Here is a 21,947-nt window from a genome sequence, read left to right as displayed (position 1 = left end):
GTCTCCTGCAGGAGGATGATATCGAATCGCTTAAGAAACATTGCAAGTTGTTGATTGTTTTTCTTAGCGCGCCATCCTGCAATGTTCCAGGACAGCAGCTTTAATTCTTTGTCCCTCCATGGTGTAGATTTGTTGGGTCCACGGTGTCCAGTGACCCCTTTACATCTAAAAAAAACACTCCCATTAAGTTTGTCAATAGGCACCTGCTGCATAAGGGAATGATTATCCATAACTCTTGGGGACTTAAGGGGGTGATTTGGACTTTGGGGAGTAGCTATTTCATTTGGGGAGAGTTTTAGATAGTTGAACCAGGTACTCGGAGATGTGACAGTCTGTTTTAGTTTTGCCTTACCATACACCAGCGGGGGCTGCAATTGGTCTTCCGAATCTACACATTTAAAGGCGCCTCCCACCGTCCTCTTGTCCACTAGGCACTTGGGGGATATAGGCCGTGTGTGTGAGCCTTCTGTAGTCTCAACATGGGCCTCCTTTTTGGTCAGTCTGCTTCTCAGGGTGTCCAGTCTAACCAAGATTTCCTTTTGGGCTGGCATCTGCAGTGACCAGAACCGATTTATATGGGCATGTTCTTCTATGGAGAAAAAGTCCTCTCTGTCGTTCAAATGAAGTTGAGTCTCAATAGGGGCTATGTTTTCCTGCTGGTGCACTAGGCTCTGGTTTTGCTGGTTTTGTTGCATATGCACTCTATTGTTTTGTTCCTCTGTTCCTGGTCTCCCTTTCCCCTTGGCAGCCAGTAGGGAGGTTAGCGGAGCTCTGTTTTCAAAGATTCTTAATAAATCTATTCCTTTCTTTAAAAATAGATTTCTTGTTCTAAAGATGAAGTTGGCCAGATTATGATCTGTGAAAGTGATCAGGGCATGGACTGAATGTCCATCTTGATATAGGTAGTCTATACTGTCTATGTCAGTTGCATTAACTGCCCCAGGTAGAATGTTGTTTATAATAGTCAGCAGGTGCCTCACGCGGTCTGTCCCTGTGTGAGGACCCAGTGGTTTTGGATAGTTCGTGAATACCATCTTTTCCGGGCTTAGGACCAGGATCCATTATTTCTTTCTACTGGGGGCTTGGAGTTCCCGCGGGTTCCCGTCTATATTGGGGGTCCCCGACTTACTTCTGTTTGCAGTTGCTACAGGGGTCCTAGGTGGGTTCAAGACAGGAGCATCCAGCTGTAGTTTGGTTGCTTTTGTCAGGTTGGGCGAACATAGGGGGAGAACGGCCGGGGGTGGGGCTTATTTCTTTGAATGTACTTGGGGAATCTTTGGTGCCTTGAGCTTTGATTTTTTTTGTGGATATAGGAGGTTGAAGAGTTTCTGCCACTGTTTTTTGCTGATGTGTTGGGTTTTTCTAGACGGCTTAAATTTTTTGATGTTTTTAGTTTTCTCCATCTTGGGTTCTGGTTTTCTTTTGCGTGAGTTCTTTTTGGGTGGTATGTGGATTCTAGCATCTGAGTCCAGGGTCTGATCTGTGGCTCTTTTTGCTTGTTTGAAGTTCTCCACAAATGTCAGGAGTAGGCCATTTGTTACTGCTAGGAGGTTTTTTATATTGTAGAGGTCTGTGCGTATCTGATCTATTTGATCATGTAACTGGTCACCCCTCTCTTCTATACTGTTGGCATTCGCTGTGGGCTGAGGGTCTTGCTGGTTTTCCCTGAGATTATGAGGGTCTTGCTGGTTTTCCCTGAGATTCTGAGTTGATTTTTGGTGCTTGAGGTCATTGGGGTTGGGGGAATTGGTCATCAAGGCGTTCTCAGCTAGGTCCAGTTCCTGCACCCAGCTCATGGAATAATTTGGTCTTTCATGCTTAGTTTGTAAGTCTTTGCGTTGTACTGACCAATCCAGCACAGTAGGGGCAATTTCTTTTGGAGTGCTCTCGTGCTGTGGATTCTTATTCCCTTCTTTACGGGGGAAGTAATTGGTGATTTTACTTTGCTTCCTTTGGGGCTCCCACTCCCCCTGAGGTGATATTGGTGCAATTCCCAGGTCCATATAGTTCTTTCTTGTGAGGACCACGTTGAGCGTGGAAAAAGGTAATTGGGAGCAGTTTGTTGGAATCTCTTAGTCCTGGGTTTTTTGGCTTCACTTGGCTCAATCACAAGACGGATTATGTTTATCTTCCAGTTTCCCACCTTCGAAAGGTGGGGAGGGTTGTTTTACAAGCAAGGTTTCATGCTTGTCCCTTATCTCGGTGGGCCTCTAGGGTTTCTGCTCCCTTTTCCGTCTTTAGTTCTCAGCTTTAGGGCTTTTAACGCTTCTGTCCTGTGGTGCCTTCCCCCTTTGGATGGGGAAAGTTGCACCACATTTAAAACACATTCAAAGCACATACCAACTCCAAGAATTCCGGTGACCACATATACTGCTGGATACAATCTAAAGAAGTTTTAAAGATGTTTAAATATGTTTTTGTTGTTCTATCACTTGTTGTTTGCTGCTATGGGCTCCTTTGGGAGGAAGGGTGGGATATATATATAGAGAGAGAGAGAGAAAGGAAGAGAGAGATAATTTATCATACTTATTTTTTAAAATAAATATCTATTCAAAGGAGAAAGAAAATTCTAATTCATGTCCTAAACCTAAAAACCTCACTGCAAATATGAACCCTGAAGCTAATTGTTGTTCATTCATTTGCACCAAGTTAACGTTATGCCTCTCTTTACTACAGATGAAATATGTTCAAAAGTCTGTTGTCTTCTTCCTAAAAGTCCCCTCTCCAGACTACCTTTGGGTACTACTAAACCTTCCAGATGGTTATGTAATAAAAGCCCAGATCGAAAAAATACAATGAATACAATACACCATCTAGAGGTGGACAGAGAATTTGCAGGCAATTAAAATAACAATAATTGGGGGGGGGGGGGATGTGGCAGATACACACATCCCAAAGCAAGAAGTGGAAGCTAGAGGGAAATCTTGCACAGAAAGTAAGAACAAGTGTTTCTTGAAAGAGCAAACTATAAAGGAATACAGCTGTTAACTGAATCTCTTTGCTCTTATTTTTCTGAGGTTGATGAATGGTGCACCCACAAAGGGAATAAGATTCCCAATGTTGTTTTAGCCGAATATATAGCTTTCTAGGTTTGACAGTCAATCAGCATCTCAGGGGCTCAGTCCTATGCCATTCTGCATTTCCGGTCTGATGTCCTCTTATTACACATCTCAGGTGCTTTCTCCTGCAGAAGTCAAGGCTCTTTCATCTCACCCCTCACTCAGTTTCAGCAGAGACACAGACCACTGGGAAGTCCTTAGCTGCACAAGTTTTCCATGCACAGCTGGTCACGTTTAAAGCCACTTCCTATGTATAATACCAGGTAATAATACTAGGTAATAATACCAGGTATGGGGAACCAATGGCCCTCCAGATGTTGCCGAAATACAACTACTATCGGCCCCAGCCAGCATGGCCAGGGTTGATGGAAGCTGTGGTCCAATGATATCTGATATCTAGAGGGCCAAAGCTCCCCCACACCGGGTGTACAGCTTTTCACATAAAATATGTGCCACAGCCGCTCTTGAAGCAAAGAGCCATAAGCTATGCTGGTTGCACTGTAAGTAGTATAACCAGCTTTAGACATGCTTCCATGCATGTGGGAGCCTGGAGGGAGAAACTGCAATTCATATATCCTCTCCTAACTATTAAAACCCAAGGGGATGCGGGTGGCACTGTAGGTTAAACCACAGAGCCTAGGACTTGCTGATCAGAAGGTCGGCGGTTCGAATCCCCGCGACAGGGTGAGCTCCCGTTGCTCGGTCCCTGCTCCTGCCAACCTAGCAGTTCGAAAGCACGTCGAAAGTGCAAGTAGATAAATAGGTACCGCTCCAGCGGGAAGGTAAACAGCGTTTCCATGCACTGCTCTGGTTTGCCAGAAGCGGCTTAGTCATGCTGGCCACATGACCCGGAAGCTGTATGCCGGCTCCCTCGGCCAATAAAGCGAGATGAGCGCTGCAACCCCAGAGTCAGCCACGACTGACCTAATGGTCAGGAGTCCCTTTAACTTTACCTTTAACTATTAAAACCCACCTGACACCTTCATTAAACATCTTTTTGGTGAATGCCGAAGACATACCTCTTGCCCTTTGTTTCCTGAGATGTGTTTCTGGGGGGCCATCCTATTCCTGTGAATGGAACCTGTGGGTATAGGGTGGGTAACAATTTTAACGATAACGAATAACAATAATCCAAACACTGGTCCAGGACCTGCATGATCATCCCCAATTCAGATGTTACAGAGGAACTGTTGGGCATCTGTTCCGCAGGTGGTTTTAACAAGGGCACTGCTTTTTACGGGTCTGAAGGCAATAAGCACATTTATGGGTGAGGATTGCCAATTTATTAATGCACAGTAACCGTAAACATAACAAGGCACATATACGTCTAATCGAACAGACACATAAAGCTTATTACGGCATAGCTAAGGAAATATTTAAAAACCCAACTAGCAAAGCTAACACCCCTTCTGTTGTTGCCAAGGAAACCTAAATGAATGGCAGTGGGTGGACCCTGGAATTGGATGGGGGGGGCAGCACCATTCCAGGTTGGTCTCATGCCGGGTTCCCAACAGTGGTGCCTTCATATATATCCTGTTGCCTTATACTGGGGGGGGGGCTGTCCAGGGCCTGGGTCCAGCCCTCCAGATGTTTGGGTCTACAATTCCCATCATCCCTGACCACTGGTCCTGTTAGCTAGGGATGATGGGAATTGTAGTCCAAAACATCTGGTGGGCCTGCCCTATGTCATAGACTGGCTGGATGCAGAGGAATGGTGGGAGGAACCAGCTTGGGGACCATCAAGGGAAGAAGACTCAGAGCCCGGGGAGTGGTGGTGGGATGAAGACGAGTGGTCAGAGGGAGAAGACCAGGAAGAGGAGGTGTCGGAAGCTGTAGAGGTAACAAGGCTTCGTGAGCTGGGAGAGTCTGTGGCAGAGAGAAGTCAAGAATCAGAAGCTGAAACTGGCGAGTGGGAGGTCAAGAGGCAGAGATGAGTCAGGCTAGTGAAGAGGCACAGGTGCCCTCCCTCCTGCTGCGACAAGCTCCCCTCTTGTCTCCCAGAACCAGGAGTGGCATGAAAAGGGCGGGGGAGAGCTTGGCTGAATACAGATGCAGTCTCTGATTGCTTGGGGAAAGCCCTGGAGAGGAGCAGATATAGGCAGTTGTGGGGAGCAAGGATCTTTAGTCACTGCAACTGATCTCCTGGAGGAAGACTCACAGAGTGTGCTCATTAGGCCTGGTGTGCTCATTAGGCCTGATACTCAGCCAAGTCTGTGGGGATTGTGTTTTTGCTAATAAAGTGTTAACTCCAACTTTGGACTGTGTGATTACTGACCGGCAAGTTCTGTGACACCCTAACATTGCTTGTGCATTCCTGGAGGAAAGGGAGTTCTATAGCAAATGGCTTTGAACTATAAGCAAATGAGTGAGCCAACCTTTTGGCTAATCTATGAAAGATAACCAGTCAGGTAGTTTCAGCCTTTTCTCCTCCAAGTTAGGGCATTCTTTCCCATACTTTACAAGCCATGTGACTTTCTGCGATTAGCTACTGGATAAATGCTGAATATTCAGATTCAGATTGACTCCTATAATCATGGGTTATAGTTATAAAGCAAGCCTGGTTGGAAGTATCAAAGGCAAAATTGATGACATTGCACTGTGTCTTTGTGATACAATTATCTTCTGTGATTTTTACTCATGAAATCATAGAACTGTAGGGTTGAAAGGGATTCTAAGGGCTATCAAGTCCATCTCTTTGCAACACAGGAATCCTATAAATTTGACATGATAGTATTATCATGGCATCTATCTTGAGGATACCTTGCTCCAAATCTCCAGACAAAAAATAAGCCAGAGATGAAAGTGGGCAAAGCAACCAATCTGATTCTTGCCTTTATACCACAGGTGGAGAACTTCTGGCCCACAGGCCTAATCAGGCCTGGCATGGGTTCCAATTTGGCCTGCAAAGTGATTACCCCAAAACCACAACCACATCATGTGTGCCATCAGGCAAGGGGCAAGCACAGACACAAAAGAGGTTTGTTGTCAGTCCTGATCAACTAACTGAGGTAAAAGCAGAGCAGGTGAAATCTAGTTTGGCACTAAAAGCAGGCCATAAATGTTCAGGAAGGAGGGCTGATAGTGGTAAATCCATTTTAATTTCCTAGGAAGGAAATGCTCAGAAGTCTGGTAGAGGATTGGTGAGGCATCCAGCTCCCTGTGACTTTCCCTGTGCAGATGATCCCAAGAGCTTGAAATTAATATCTATTAGCTTCAGGCTTTGTTTTCTATGGCCAGTTAAGGAGTTTCGCATGGGAGCTCCCAGCAGAAAGTGGAGCTTGAAGCCAATGGCCTATCAGTGTGCCTAGCATCTTCCACCCCAGAAAACAAGAGGCAACATCCCAGTTTGAAGGACACACTTCAGTATGGTTGCCACCATTGTTCTGGCAAAATACAGGACATGGCGGTTGGCAGCCATTTTCCCCCCATCTGGCGCTGAAGTGACTTCAAGGCCCTTCCATTACAATCTATTGTAGCCTAACAGGATGGCCTCTCTGGAATTTGTCACACGCACACACATACAGATGAATCTGTAAATCTGTCTGTGTTTGGCTACCCAGAACTTAAAATACATGACGTTTCATACACCCTGTCAAACACATGCATGTGGAAAGGTTCCCTAACTTGGCAAACACACACACACACACACACACACACACACACACAGAGAGAGAGAGAGAGACCTGAAATACAGGACAAAACTGTATCAATACAGAATGTAGAATTCTGCATTGAAATACGGGGCAATCCTGTATTATACAGGACACATGGCAACCCTACTTCACATATCCTCCAATATTTCTCTCATGAAAGTAATTTTTAAAGAATTTATACCCTGCCCACCTGACTGGGTTGCCCCTGTCGCTCTGGGCAGCTCTCAACATATATAAAAACCTAATTAATTTTTTTAAAAAACCTTCCCAATAGGATGTCTTCTAAAGGTTGTATAGTTACTTATTTCCTTGGCTCAGGGATCCCAAAACTCCACACCCTCCAACATTTCTCTGATAAAAATAGGGACGTCCAATGGAAAAGCAGGACATTCTGGGATCAAATCAGAAACCAGGGTGGCTTCTGTAAATTCAGGACTGTACCTGGAAAATAGGGACACTTGGGAGGGTCTGACTTCAGCCAGGCGAAAACTGGTTGGTATTTGGGGCCTAAGTCATTTAGGCCTAAGTTTAAGCGCTCATGTGAGCACCTCAAAATGGCCTCCCCCAACCAAAAGGCTGCCAACTTAGCTGTTTTCTAAAGCCTACTCCAGCCAGTAGTCTACCTTGTCGCTGCGTTTTGGACAATCTGAAGTTTCCATAAGTTTCTAGGGAGCACAAAGCGGAGTGAGGTTGTCTGCCCTACTCCGGATGAAGCAGGACTGGAAGGGAATGTGGCCAGCAGGCGCCGCTCTTCGGCCACCTCCGGCTGCCGGCTCTCCCCACCCTCCTTGCCCAGCCTGCCTTCCCTGTCCCGGGCCAAAACCGTAAAGCAGCTGTCGGCGCGCAAAGAGCCAGCGCGCCTTGGAGAGGAGCAGGAGCGCGCCGGAGCAAGGCGGGAGCCGTCCGTGGACCCGAGGCTGATTTGCAAGAGGTGGCGGCCATGCAGCGGGCGGACTGGGACGAGCAGAGCGAGCTGCGGGAGCTCAACTCCCGCCTGTGGCTCTACGTGTCGCGGGTGCGGGCGCTGGAGGAAGAGAACCGGCGCCTGGCGCAGGAGCTGGGCGCGCTCCGCGGGCGGGAGAGGCAGGTTTGCCGCCTGCAGGAGCACGAGGAAGAGGTGGCCGAGCTGCGCCTGCTGGTGAGCGAGCTGAGCCGGGCCAAAGGAGAAGCCGAGCTGGATCGCGACGCCCTGCGCCAAGAGTTGGCCAGCTTGGAGAGGTTGGGCGCGCAGTCGGTGGAGCTGCGACGGCGCCGCTTGGAGCCCGAGCTGGCCGAGCTGCGGCAGCAACTGGAGCGCTTGCGGGCCGACTGCGCCGCCCTGGAGGCGCTGCTGGAGCGCCTGCGGGCCGAGCACGGGCGACTACAGGAGGAGCGGCGGCGGCGGCGGCGTCCCCAGCGCCTGCCGGCCCTGCTGCCTCCGCCGCCGGCCAGGACTTCGACGCGCGCCGTCAGCCGACGGGAGCTGGAGGACAGTTACGCGCTGGTGCTTAGCTGGAGCTGCGAGCAGAGCCTGGAGCGCTACGAGGCCGAGCTGCAGGCGCTGCAGGAGCTGGAAGAGCGCCTCGGCAGGGAGAACCTGCAGAAGCTGCGAGCCCACAACGAGCAGAGCCGACGGCAGCTCGAAGAGCTTCATCGCCGCTGCCAGGAGCTGGGCGCGCTGGCGGAGCGCTTGGAACAGGAGCGGCTGGCGCAGCAAGAGCGCCAGGGCGCCGAGCTGGCCGAGTATCAGGTAGGGCAGCGGGAGGGCAGAGGCGCCGCAGAACCTCCATGGACCATGGCAGTCTACCTCTGAGTGCCAAACTGCTGGGCACTAAAACCTAGAAGCATCACTTTAAGGCACAGTATGCCATATGTCAACCGCTTACTCTGTTCTTGTCAGTTAAGTGGTAAATAATTTTTCTTAAATACATAAAATGAAAAGAAATGCTTGCTGAGTAGCCCCTTGGCTTGATCCAAGCAGGGTTCTGCTTGCATTAAGGGCTGACTATTTACTGCTTTGAATCTGCCTGGTTGGGTTGCCAACTCCCCACCCCCTTGCAGAGCTCCTGCACCTTTATTTGATGAGAGGCATTTATGCTGTGAGTTCAGCTTTCAACTAGTGCATGGGATGGTTGGAAGCATTTCACATACTGTACTTTATTGCTCTAGTCTGAACAGAGAGAGAGAGAGTGCCCATCGTTTTTTAAAGACTTCTAGTGAGTTAATGGCAAAGGCTTTCTTAGGTCATAGGTGGGCAGCTTGTAGCCCACAGCCTCAGGAGACCCCCCTCATGCCTCCTCAACCTGCTCCATTCTTTTATCCTTCTTTCCTGTTTGTTTTCTCTGCCTTTATATATAAGAAGTTGTTTTTCCTTTATGTAGTGTCTGGGAAAAAAATTAATTGATTTTTATTTATTTTACTTTACCTGGGTTCGTGACTTGCCTTCCAGCTGCTGGTGAACAAATTATGCCATGTTTGTATAGCACACTTGAATGAGAAAATGAAGTACTAGCACTTACATTCCGGAACAGTTGCTGTGATTCAACAGTAGCTGTGTTGTACTAAAAAAAACTCCCAAAAAACTAAGCAAAAAAATTATCTGTATAATTTTTTGAGAATAGCTTCATCAAACCCAGTGGGGTAAACCAGCATAGGATTAGGAATTATATTCTTGAGACAGACATGGTAAAAAGCGAGTCTGGGTGGTCTTTATTCCTGTCTAGTTAATCCAGAACGATTCTCTAATTTCCACACCCCCTCATTTTTTTATTCCACTAACCACTGGCATGTGCCCCTCGCCCCAACCAAATTACTCCCCGAGGAGTGTGGCCACCGATGGAAACCTCAACTAAAACCTGTCAGGGTCTTATCGTTTGTCCCCCTAACTAGCGCTGATGTGTGTGGCTCTCCCCGCCTTCCCCCGGCACAAGAGTGCTGTGATGGGAGCAAACCACACTAGCTGCATCTCTTGCTTCTCACACAGCTGTTGCCGAGGGGGTAAAGGAAATGCTCTTGCCAAGCTCAGAGACATGCTCTTCTGCATTCATCGAGAATAAAACCCATTTGGCTTATTGTTTGTGCAGCAGCTGCAGTCTCCAAACTTGACAGTAGCTCATCCATCAATAGTCTGTAAAGGCTGGACCCGTAGGCAGGCTTGCATAGGAGTAAGCCCCGCCAAACACCCTGGGATGTAACTACTAGTAAATATGCAAAGAGATGCACTTCAAATCTCCCTGGGCAACTGTTTTATTAAATGTTTAGTTCAAACATGAGGATTTTGTTTAGCACAGCTTATTAAACTCACCTCCAGCCATTATTTTTTTGTTGGTGTTTTACCTAATTATAATTTATTTATTATTATTACTTGTTGCATTTATATCCCACCTTTTCCTTCAAGGAGCTCAAGGTGGAATATATGGTTCCCCTCTCCTCATTTAATACCCACAACAACCCTGTGAGGTAGGAAAGGCTAAGAGGCAGTGACTGGTGAAGTTCACCCAGGGAGCTTCATAGCTGAGTGGGGATTTGAACCCTGGATTCCCAGGTCCTAGTCTGACACTCTAACCACTACTCCACTCTGTCTCTCTATAATTACCGGGTTCTGTGGTGCTATTGTCTTCTTGCCTGTGGTCTCCCTTAGCTTGAGCGATGCCACACTTTCAGATGCTCCCATAGGAGTCTGGGAAAATGGAGGCAAACAAAGTTGATGTTTCTAGGAAGACATTAAAAAACCCAAAAACTCCCCTGAGCCATCTTAAAAAATATGATACTTGCAACTTGCCTTCTGGATTTCCTTAGCCTTTGCCACTCTGTGGGTGGTTGCACCTGTCACCCTCTCCTTGCTACAAACTTGGGCGCCCACTTTCAAGGAGTGGTGATGGGATCAAGTTTAGCTAGGGAACATTCCCTCGTTATGGATTCTCCTTCCTTGGAGGTTTTTATGCAGAGGTTGAATGGCAACCTGCCATGGATGCTTTAGTAGAAATTCCTACATTGCAGGGGGTTGGACTAGATTACCCTCGGGATCCCTTCCAACTCTGAGATTCAACAATCCCACTTTTCCCAGTGGTAAAACAAAAGCAAAAGGATTCAGTTCCTATTTGGCTTCCAGAGTCCCCAGTACAGGACACAGTGTTCCCTCTGGAGGGGCTGAGTCGCACCCCTTTTCACACCTCACATGACTAAAGGTGCTTAGAATAGCACGGCTGAGTACTAAGTTTCATTTACCAGCAGGCTGCGATTTTGGCGACAATGAAAATATGGGGAGTGGCAGGACAAAATGGCTGCCTGGTGTGGGGGGTGTGGGGGGGGAGAAGGTGTCAGTTGTTTGTGACATGGAGAGTCAGAGTGGCTGGGGCAACCCAGTCAGATGGGTGGGGTACAAATAATAACATTATTATAATATTATAGTGTTGGAGCTTGGTGCACGTTTGTAGCAGCAGAGTGCAGAAACAGTCTGAGGTAGTGGCTGGTTGAAAGACTAGAGAAACTTTATTCATGAGGTCTGAACTGGCGGTAACTGACCAGGCATGAAAATCGGAGTTGAAAGCGATAACCCAATGAAGTTGTCGACCCAGTGTGCTACAGCTGTGAAAAATTCATGCTAGGGATTGTTAGGAAAGGAATTGAAAATAAAACTGCTGATACCATAATGCCATTATACAAATCACTGGTGCCACCGCATTTGGAATAATGTTTGCTGGTCTGGTCCCCTCATCTCAAAAAAGATATTGTAGAGTTGGAAAAGGATCAGAAAGGGATAACTGAAATGATCAACAGAATGACGCTCCTCCATTATGAGGAAAGGTTGCAGCATTTGGGACTTTCTAGTTTAGAGAAAAGGGAAGTAAGAGGTGTTGTGATAGAAGTTTATGAAATTATGCCAGAAGCAGAGAGAGTGGAGAGATAGAGGTTTCTCGTGTAACACTAGAACTTGTGGAGATCCAATGAGGTTGAATCTTGTAGGATTTAGGACAGTGGCACCTTGGTTGTCAAACTTAATCCGTTCTGGGAGTCCTTTCGACTCCCAGAATGGTTCGAAAACCAAGGCGCGGCTTCCGATTGGCTACAGGAGCTTCCTGCACTCAATCAGAAGCCATGGAAGCCACATCAGACGTTTGGCTTCCCAAAAACATTCGCAAACCGGAACACTCACTTCTGGGTTTGTGGCGTTCGGGAGCCAAAACGTCCAAGTACCAAGGCATCCAACAACCAAGGTATGACTGTACTTAGTTGTGCAGTACACAGTTAAACTATGGAACTTGCTCCCACAAGAGGCTGTTGAATGGCTTTAAGAGAGAACTGCACAAATTCATGGCCATTGTTGACTACTGGCCAGGAGGGCTGTGCTCTACCTCCACAGTCAGAGGCAGTAATGCTTTTGAATGCCAGTTGGTTGAAACCGCAGGAGGGAAAAGGGCCCTTGTGCTTGAGTCCTGCTTGTGGGTTTCTCACAGGCACCTGGAATCAACGTACCATTGGCCTTGATCCTTCAGGCTTTTCTTAGGTTCTTCACATTACTCCTGGCAAACAAAGCCATTACGAGTACAAGTTTATGTGTGGCCATCTTGGAGTCAGTTAACTCTGAAGGTCCAACACTAACACTAGCCAAAGCAGCAGCAGCAGCAGCAGCAGCAGCGAGATGGGTGTTATGACACCTCCACCACTGTATGGAAATGTAGGGCAGCTGGGTGTGGTGATAATGCTTGTGTGGTACTATCTGCAGATGTCTCTCTACAAAGCCACAATTGCAGCCACCTTGTGGGGAGCTTAATAGCTATGGTGGTTGTTTGCTGCTGCACCTCGAATTCATACCTGCACTTCTCTTGATTTCTTTACATGTGATGTAGAGAATGTGCAAGCTGCTGAATGTGACCTGACACCCATTTAAATGTATTGCACTTTAGGTGGCTTGAAAGTCTTTGAGACAATGGCATGATAAAATTCAAATCTCAGATCTTTGGTTCAGGCCAAATATGAATTTATTTGGAAAGGCATGTAATTTCCCCTTGTTGTCTTTATTACTCCCTGATCTACCCCTCATCCAGCTGTACTGTAAACTCTTCTGTTTACACTGTTCCTGTGTGGTGATTTTGTTTGCCCCTTGACCTGGCAATTTCCTTCATCTCCCTCTTTCAGTGCTGTTTTTTTCTGATTTTGATGATACCACTTGATATTGTCCTTTGCATCCTTTAACTTGTATGTAATTCAATAAAAGTAAAATAATGATTTCAAAAGGCATGAAAAGAGCCATGCTGAATTCGAGCAAATGCCTACTTAGTCCGCCATCTTTTTTTCTGCAGTGACCAACCATTTTCCTCTAGAAAGTTATCAGGGAGTGACTGCTGCTTCCCAGTAGCTGGCATTCAAAGGCAGAGTGCATCTGATATCAGAGGCAGCACATAGCTTTTATCCTCCATGGATTTGTCTCACTGCGCTTTTAAAGATATCTGAATTGGCAGCCATCTTGTGATAGCAAATTTCAGTTGAACCATGTGCTGCATGAAGAAATGGTTCACGGGCAGGTGGGACTTTTCCAGGTGCGCTGATCCAACAGGCTCTTCTTACGTCCTTAAGCAGTCTTTGTTTTGGTGTGCCACTTCTGAGTAACCCACTTTGTCGTGGGTGTAAAAAAGTCTTGAAATGAGTGGGTTTTTGTTTTGTTTTGGTGGAGTTAGAACAGTTAATGTAACCATAGTACACTGTGAAAGTTAACGAAAGCCATTCAGTCAGCCTGCATATCTTTCCCTCTGTTTCCTGTTGGTAACCATTTCTTTTGTTCCCGAACAGCCGTTTTATTTGCACGCTGGTAGATTTCTGTTGTCTGTGCTTATCTCATTAACAGCTGCATTGTGAGCAGGGCCATTGGAGATTATGGGGATGTTGTATATTGTGAAGGGGCAGGATTTTGTGTGCCTGGATTTTCAAAATGCCACTTGTGTGTGCCATCTGCTGAGGTTGCAAATTGTTACACAACCAAACTTTCAGGATGTAAAATGCGACAGTAGCTCAGTGGTTAAGCATAATGGTTAACCATGGTTAACACCTGGGGTAGCCAACGTGGTGCTTTCTATGGGTTGTTAGACTCCAGCTCCCATCATCATTGGCCATGCTGGGTAGGATTGATGGGAGCTGGAATCAAAAACAGCTAGAGAGCACCATGTTGACTATTCCTGATTAACGCTCAGGCCTGGTTTCAATGTCACAATAAACCATAGTTAATACAAACTATGGCTTAATGTAAGTGTGCAGTGTGCCAGTGCATATTGATCAAGTTGCAGTGCTTCATTTCTCTCTTGCTTCTGCTGCTGCAAGGAAAGAAGGCATGGTCTGGCTAATCTGAACCCAAGCTCATGGTTTGCTTCTTGCTAAACAAACCATGAGCAAGAACTAAAGTTTATTCTCTGATACTGATGGTGGCTTGTTGGGGGGAAGATTCCCCCAAAGTCCTGGCTTTCCCCAAATAGTCCTGGGAACTGTAGTTTGTTAAGAATGCTGTTAGGGGTCTCCTAACAGTTCTCAGAACTCTTAACAAACTACAATACCCAGGATTCTTTGGGGGAACCATGGCTATTTAAAGTGGCATGATCCTGCATTGAATGTGTAGGGGCCACTGTTGTTTATTTTGCCTGGCATCTGCTCTCACCAGCTGGGGTTCTTTCCAGAACCCGCTGTTTAAGACACTTTACCTGGAGGTGCCAGGGATTGAACCTGAGCTTTACCACTGAGCTATGATCACCTTTCAACCTAATGTAACTTGCAGGGTTATCTTTCAGACAAATGGGAAACTGCCTGCTCAAAAATAACCTAGGAACTATTTATATTAACACTGTTACATGCTTCCTCCCCACCCAGTATTCCCTGTACAGAGTGACATTCCAGGGACGGGACGGCCTGGCATTTAGTTTCCTTTAGATGAGCAATCACAGAGAACCGCCTAGAGAAAGGTCCTGCACTCTCAAAGGCACCAACTCAAAGCCCTCTCTCTCACCTTCCGCTTCCAACTTTCTCTTCCAAACTTCCAATCTAACACACAAACTGTTGTATCTTTAATTTTGCACTGTTTTCTCCCCTGGAGTCAACTGGGCAATTACTATGTTAGGCCTGGTTCCCAGATCTGTTCAGTGGTGTTTCAAAGGAGATGGGTACTGCATCTTGTAAAATTAGCATTTTAACACAGATGAATTAGCATTTTAACACAATGAATTAGTGCATTAATTCCCATCTAGCCAAGCAGCAGGAGACAAGTGTTTCCCCTTCACTAAGCTGTGTGTGTGTGTTACTTCTGAGTGACTATAGAATTAATTAAGTAAACTGACTGGGGGATCCAATCCAAAGCCTTTGGAATCAATTCCTTCTTCAGGAGCAGTACTTGAATAACGCTTCTCAGGTCGGTCTGAGTAGTTTGCAGACTCGGTTGAGAACTGTTATTTCAAATAGCTGCAGAAGAAGGACTTATTCCAAAATGTGTTGAACCTAACCATCTTTTTTACCTGCATACCTAAAGCTCTTCTCCCTTTTTCTTCCTGTCGCTGCTTTCCCATTTGTTTTCCCAATTTTGTATGTCAGCCAAACCATAGTTGGCATAAGCTACTATGCCAAGCTACTATTTTTCCTCCTGCTTTGCAGGATAGGCTGCCAATCTGCTAGCAGGCTAAGTCAATCCTAACACCCTATACTGCTCTGGATCAGGTTACCTGAGAAACTGCCTTCTTATATTTTCCCAGGAGACCACTGTGGTCTGTGGGAGAGCTTCACCTGCAAGTTCCAAAGATCTCAGAAGCCTACTCAGCAGTAGCCACAATTCTAAGATAGGTTGTCAGGTCATGTGATGGAGCTCAGAGCAGGGCTTTTACTGTGGCTGCCCCTGTTCCTGTCAATATACAACAGGTGCCTCCTTGCTACACCTTCTAGAAACAACTGGAGACCATAGGCTTTCCCAGCTGGATAAATGATGATAATAATAATAATATATTTTTATTTATACCCCGCCCTCCCCAGCCAAGACCAGGCTCAGGGCAGCTGTGCGTGAGTAGGTGAGGTATTGGGAGCTCAGAGCCGCAGCGTATGAACGCGCCGCCATCTTGGAACGGAACCAAATGGCTCCTTACCACAATTGTCCACTTGTTAGGCTTGACTTATTTTCAAAGTATTTGTTGTTTTTGTGTTTTTAACTGCCTCCTATGTAAATTGCCTTGAGAAGGTGATTTAGAAGGCAATTAATAAATAAATGATGATAATATTATAATAATAGAAGCATAGTGGAGTTTGTGTAGGGAACCCATTGCAATAGTGCCCAGAAACATTATTAAAAATAAAAGATAGAGAAGATCCAGGAATAGTCACAGCAGTATGTCCTAAATGTTGTGATGATAAATGACCCATCTTCACTCAACGTTGCCTCCAGAAAACAAGTGTTTCTGTGCTGGTGGAACTCTTTGGGGGAGATTTCAAGGGGGAAATCACCTTCCCTGGAGCTCTTTACTCAGACAAAATCCCCATCCATCTTTTCCTATTAGGTTTTTTGTCTCTGAAATTGCGCCATTGCCAGGGTTTTAGTTAGCTGACCCGTGAGCTCACTCAAGTTAACAATTTATATTCATGTTTCGCTTTAGGTGATCATTGAAGCCTTGGAAGAAGAAAAGCATTTCCTAACCATGTCCATCGCAGAGTACCTAAAGGACTACCATGAACTCTTGCAGGTGAAAGCTGGTCTCAGCCTTGAAATTGAAACTTACAGGTAAGGATCATAAAAGTGACCGATGGTGCTCTTAAGAGACACTTGAAATTCCTCTTATGCTGCAGTGGACATTTAAGTTCAGTTGCAACCTCATTTCACATAAAGCAAAAATTTGGGGCAAGTTTGAATGTCTCCGCTTGAATGGAACATCTGAGAAATTTAGAGACAAGCAAAACAAAAAAATGTTGATAAGTAGTAAAATCTGTTACTGTAGGGTGTGCTTGCACACACATACTTAACTTGGAGATGACTAGTGATGTGAGGTGAGAATATTCTTCAAAAGATTATTCTTGAGAATTTAACATCACTAGAGATGACAAACCAGTGCTCAAAACCAGTTCAGGAACAGTGTGGGAACAAACTTACTCCAGATAAGGCAGAGATTTCAGCATATTCAGTCTATTTGGATTGACTTGGTATAATTCTCTGGAAATCTTCATTCGGCTAGATGGCAAATAGAGCACTTGTTGTCAGCAGCAGGGTGTATGTGTGTGTGTGTGTGTGTGTGTGTGTGTGTTCTTTGATGCTGAAGCCATGGAGTCTGCATCTGGTCACGATCTTTAAGATGGAGTGGGAAAAATAAGATGGTGGATTGGAAACAACAAGTCAATTTTATGATGTGGGTTCTAATCCAAGCAGACACGGACTTTGCTTTTGGACAAGACGCTCCAGCTTAGGCAGGAAAATGAATCTGTAAAATACTATACTGTTTCAACTATTTCTGTCCAGGATTGATTAAAAGGCTGCCCACATGCCCACCTGTTTTATACATAATGTTACTTGGTTTAAAAAAATAAGATAAAAGTCACAAGAACATGAAATAATGAGGTTTTCAGTCAGGATTGGTATTTCCAATCAGTTTTGGAATGCTGGATTTTGTGTGAAGTTTTTCTGCCCTTTCTAATGAGAGAGAATTTTCCAGAAGTTAATTTATCATCGGTTAGGATGCCAGCCCTGCTCATAAGTGGGGGGTTTTTTTAGCAGTAATAGATCACTTTCAGTTTTCTTCCTTGCTCCCGCCCCTCCCTCTGCTGGTATCCATCACCAGCTCTGCGAATACAGATGAAAATTTTATAAATCCGTATGAAGGAGCCTCTGGTTCCTTGGAAGCCAAAATAAAATCCTTCCATGTTTTACCAAAAGGAAGAATCCTAATACCAGTATTTTAAAAAGTTGTTTTGTTTTGTTTTTTTGGTAAAGGTGAGTGAGGAGTGACAGTACTGATTTCGTTTTTCTCTTTTTAAATTCAGTGCAAATGTCATAGGAACACTGGAAGTTGCCTTTCATTAAGTCAGACCATTGGGTCCTATGCTGAATAGCTGTGGCTCTCCAGCGTTTAAGGCAGGGGTTTCTTCCAAGCTTTACCTGGCAATGCTGAGAGACTGTGTGAGCCAGTCTCTCTCCCCTGCCTCATTTAATCCACACAACAGCCCTGTAAGGTAGGTTAGGCTGGGAGGGAGAGAGAGACTGGCTCACATTCACCCAGAGTGGGGATTTGAACCCTGGTCTCTTCTCTCAGATGCTAGTCCAACAGTCTAACCACTATGCCACACTGGCTCTTGTAAGTTCTGTCCATGGTTGAAGGAATTACTTCACAACCTGCCTCTCTGCAGCTGGTTTACTTGGCATTCCACCCCCCACCCCCCGATTCTGGGTATGTTTGTAACCAATGGTGACTGCATAGGGAAAAGATGACGGCAAAATTTAGAAAGAATGAGCCACTGTCCCCCCCCTTCTCCTTTTTTAAAAGGTCTTCTAAGTAGGGTTTGCTTGTATTGTGATGCACAGCTTGTTTTCAGCAGCACTGCTCTGGGTTCCAGCTGACTGCTGTGTGCTGCTGCTGCTGCCCTTTGCCATATACAGTGCATTGCTTGGAACTTATTTTTAGTGACTTCATTCGTTGCTCCAGCAACCGAGCAAACTGTTGTTTTACCAGTGGCCAAAAATCCTTACTCAAACTTCCCGCATTCCTAATTTCCATCATCACAGTTAACACTTTCAGAGAACTTCATCCTGTAAGGGGCTGGAAGAGATAATTTAATCCTTCCTGGAGGACTGTGTGTATTTCTTGTAGTCTGCAGGAGGGGCTTTAATTTGGCATTTCTGCGTCCTGGGAGAACAATATGTTATAGACTGCTCACTGCAAAAAAACCACAGAGCAAAAGGTTTGCAAAATGTGCAAAATTCAGGTTTGCCAAAGGTGCTTATGCCAAAGCTAGATGATGATGGTGATAATTGGAAACTACTAGCAAGCCTCCGTTGTGTATTTTTAAACATAGGAAGCCAGATCAGACTGAATCAGACCTTTGGTTCACCTAGGTCAGGACTGTCTATACTAATTGGCAGGGGACATTCCCAGCCCCACCTGGCCAGGCTAGGGATTGAAACTGGGATCTATTGCATACAAAGCAGATTCTTTACCACTGACCTATAGCCCTCCCTAGGGGTGCCAATTTGAATAAAATATTGAAGGGCCCAGGTCAGCCCCTCCCCACGTAATCAATCACATGACTTGGTGCATGCACGCACACCATTTAAATGGCAATGCCCATCAACTTTGGGGACCCCCAGAGCCCTCAAATATTTTACTGGGGGAGCCAAAAGGTGCTCCTTCACATATGCCAGCCCATCCTTGCCTTGGCAGCAAGTGCTAGTGTGAGAGGATCTCCATTCTCTGACTTTTCTAGCTATTGTCTGACTTGGGATTGTAAAACCAGCAGTGAATGATTCATACGTGTGGTTCTTCATTAGGCTGATAGTTTTTAATTGAAAAAGCTAGTCAAATATCTAGTCCTCATGTTTTTAGAGATCACTTTGTGATGACAAGGACTCCTTGGTAGAATGTTCAGTGTGCTGAATGAATTCCCTGCTTTCCGTCACAGTAAGTGGTTTTAACTCCAAATCTAAAGTTCATGGTATTAAATATCATCATTGTTAACTATTTCACAGTATGTGTTAATACATTTTATTAAATTTCTTTCTAAAAGGAAAATATTCCATAACAAGTATGTAATTTCACACAACTGTTTCATAGTTGTATTCAAACATACAGTTAACTGCTTCCTATATCTTAAAATGTCATAGAATCATAGAATCATAGAGTTGGAAGAGACCACAAGGGCCATCGAGTCCAACCCCCTGCCAAGCAGGAAACACCATCAGAGTATAATCAAAGAAACAGTTTGATTGAAGCATGCATTCCGAAAGACTGCAAACCGTTTCCAGCAACTAGATATATAATCTTATTTATCCTTTAACTTCTTTCTTGATACCTCGCCAGATATGTCAATTTCAGCATAACCGCAACTATCCATCTGCAATTTACCCACTTAGCTGTGCTTGACCCCTCCACTCCCTTCCATTTAACTAGCTATTAAATTGATTACAAGTTTGTGAAGTTCCGTAGCTATGTTACCTCTTTATGTAACCTAGAAGGAAAAATAATTTGACTTACTGGGATGGCTATTGTTGTTGTTGCACAATGTTTTTGGGTGGTTCTTTTTTTTAAAAAAATGCAAAATGCTATCTAGGAGCTAGAATTTTTAGCTATCACACTCTTCCAGATGAGCCATTTACAGAGTTGAAGTGGTCATCTTGTTATCTGTTCGAAACATTTAGCAGAGTTGAAACCAAAAGTGTGTTCCAGCAGAGTATTAAAGTGGCAGCTTAAATGAACTCTGTGTTTAAAGTCAGCTGTTCAAGAATTTCCACAGGTCTTAGTTCTAGTTTTCAGAAGAATATATTGCGACGGCATAAACAGAATCGGCTCTAGGCAGGTTTGTGTGCAAGAGAGGAGGGGAAAGGAGGAGGTAGGAGTCACATAACTCTTCTGGTCTCCTTAGAATGATTAGAAGATCAGGAATGTGACATGTCCATAATGGGCCATGGTCCATATGAAATGCCAACTCCTTTACTCTTCTAATACTTGCTTTTGTGTATTACAGAGCTTTACTGGAAGGAGAGAGCAGTCAATGGATTCTTATGTGGGATGAAGAGCATGGCAGGAAATTACCACAAGGTATGAATTGCAGACATGCATGTGTGCATTTCAGAGTAAGGAGTGGAAGTGACATGTTGGCATCATCACTAGTAATTCCGCACATCCTTGTTTCAACAGAGGGGGAGCTCTTGCTTCTAGTTCTGTGAAGGTTTATATAATTACGTATGGTGCAAGGAGGAAGTGGATAGAGACATTTCCCTCTCTCTTTCATAACACTAGAACTTGGGATGGCCCGGTAACATTGGCTACCAAAGAGGGCAGCCCAAATCAAGCATGTATTTCACACAATAAGAACGTAAGAATCACCCTGCTGGGTCAGACCAAAGGCCCATCTGGTCCAGCATCCTGTTCTCCCAGTGGGAAGCCAATAATAAGAATCTGACTGCAGGTTGCGGAAGGCTCCAGTAGCCAAAGCCAATGAGATGCAGAGCCAATAGATTCTAGTTTTGTTCCCATCTTCTTCCTTACTGAGTTGTATAATGGCAGCGCTGAGACTAAGGAAAAGGAAGTTAACAGCGGCGCCGCTCCCTAGACTAGTCGGAAGAAAAAAGGCAGTGAGGAGGCTGGGGTCAGACTGATGTTGGTGGGGCAGTGTGCCACTTTCTCAAATGAACCGGCCTCCACTGAGTAGCTCATATGGATAGAAAAGGCCCCCCACTTCAGAAAATATATGTCAGTATGAGAAAGGCCAGGAGGATCCATGCAACTTGGAGAGTGGGGCGATACATGCATAGCTCTGTAGCTCCTTTTGGTAACATGAAGAGGTCTTGGGAAGAAAGGTTCAGGGACAAGGAGCAGCAATTTGAGGGAGCAGAAGTTCTTCAGAGATTGTAGTGGAGCTGGGGTAGATTGAGAGTTAACATCAGATAAACATCAAAGAAATAAGGGGGAGGTTGTTGTTGTTTAGTCGTTTAGTCGTGTCTGACTCTTCGTGACCCCATGGACCAGAGCACGCCAGGCACTCCTGTCTTCCACTGCCTCCCGCAATTTGGTCAGACTCAAGTTGGTAGCTTCAAGAACACTGTCCAACCATCTCGTCCTTTGTCGTCCCCTTCTCCTTGTGTCCTCCATCTTTCCCAACATCAGGGTCTTTTCCAGGGAGTCTTCTCTTTTCATGAGGTGGCCAAAGTACTGGAGCCTCAGCTTCAGGATCTGTCCTTCCAGTGAGCACTCAGGGCTGATTTCCTTAATAATGGATAGGTATGAACTTCTTGCAGTCCGTGGGACTCTCAAGTGTCTCTTCCAGCACCATAATTCAAAAGCATCAATTCTTTGGTGATCCGCGTTCTTTAAGAGGGAGGTAGAATCAATAATTATAAATCACAATCAATTCCCTCCATTTTGAATGTTGAGGCACAAATGCCATACCAAAATGACCAAGGGGAACACTTATGAAGAAGGGTTACGGTATTGGTGACTTTTTAGTTTAGAGAAAAGGTGTGAAAGAGGTTACAAAATAAAAGGTATTGTGTGGAATGCACTTCTGAAAGAGGCAGCGATAATAGAATTGTAGAGTT

At 45.3% G+C, this 21,947-nt stretch overlaps 1 protein-coding gene across 1 annotated transcript in view; it reads left to right on the top strand.

Moving 5' to 3' along the window:
• Positions 1–7,530: 7,530 nt before the first annotated feature.
• The window catches only part of SYNM (synemin), a 23,281-nt gene continuing 8,864 nt past the window's right edge, over positions 7,531–21,947 (top strand). The window contains exons 1-3 of the mRNA XM_079954178.1: positions 7,531–8,441; positions 16,306–16,430; positions 20,375–20,448. Of these exons, the coding sequence (XP_079810304.1) occupies positions 7,653–8,441; positions 16,306–16,430; positions 20,375–20,448 (988 nt within the window). The 5' untranslated portion in view covers positions 7,531–7,652. The remainder of the gene's footprint in view (positions 8,442–16,305; positions 16,431–20,374; positions 20,449–21,947) is intronic.

This window comes from Podarcis cretensis (genome assembly GCF_951804945.1).
Source record: "Podarcis cretensis genome assembly, chromosome: 14".
In the NCBI taxonomy this organism is placed as follows: Eukaryota; Metazoa; Chordata; class Lepidosauria; order Squamata; family Lacertidae; genus Podarcis; species Podarcis cretensis.
This window is presented reverse-complemented; position numbering and strand designations above follow the sequence as displayed.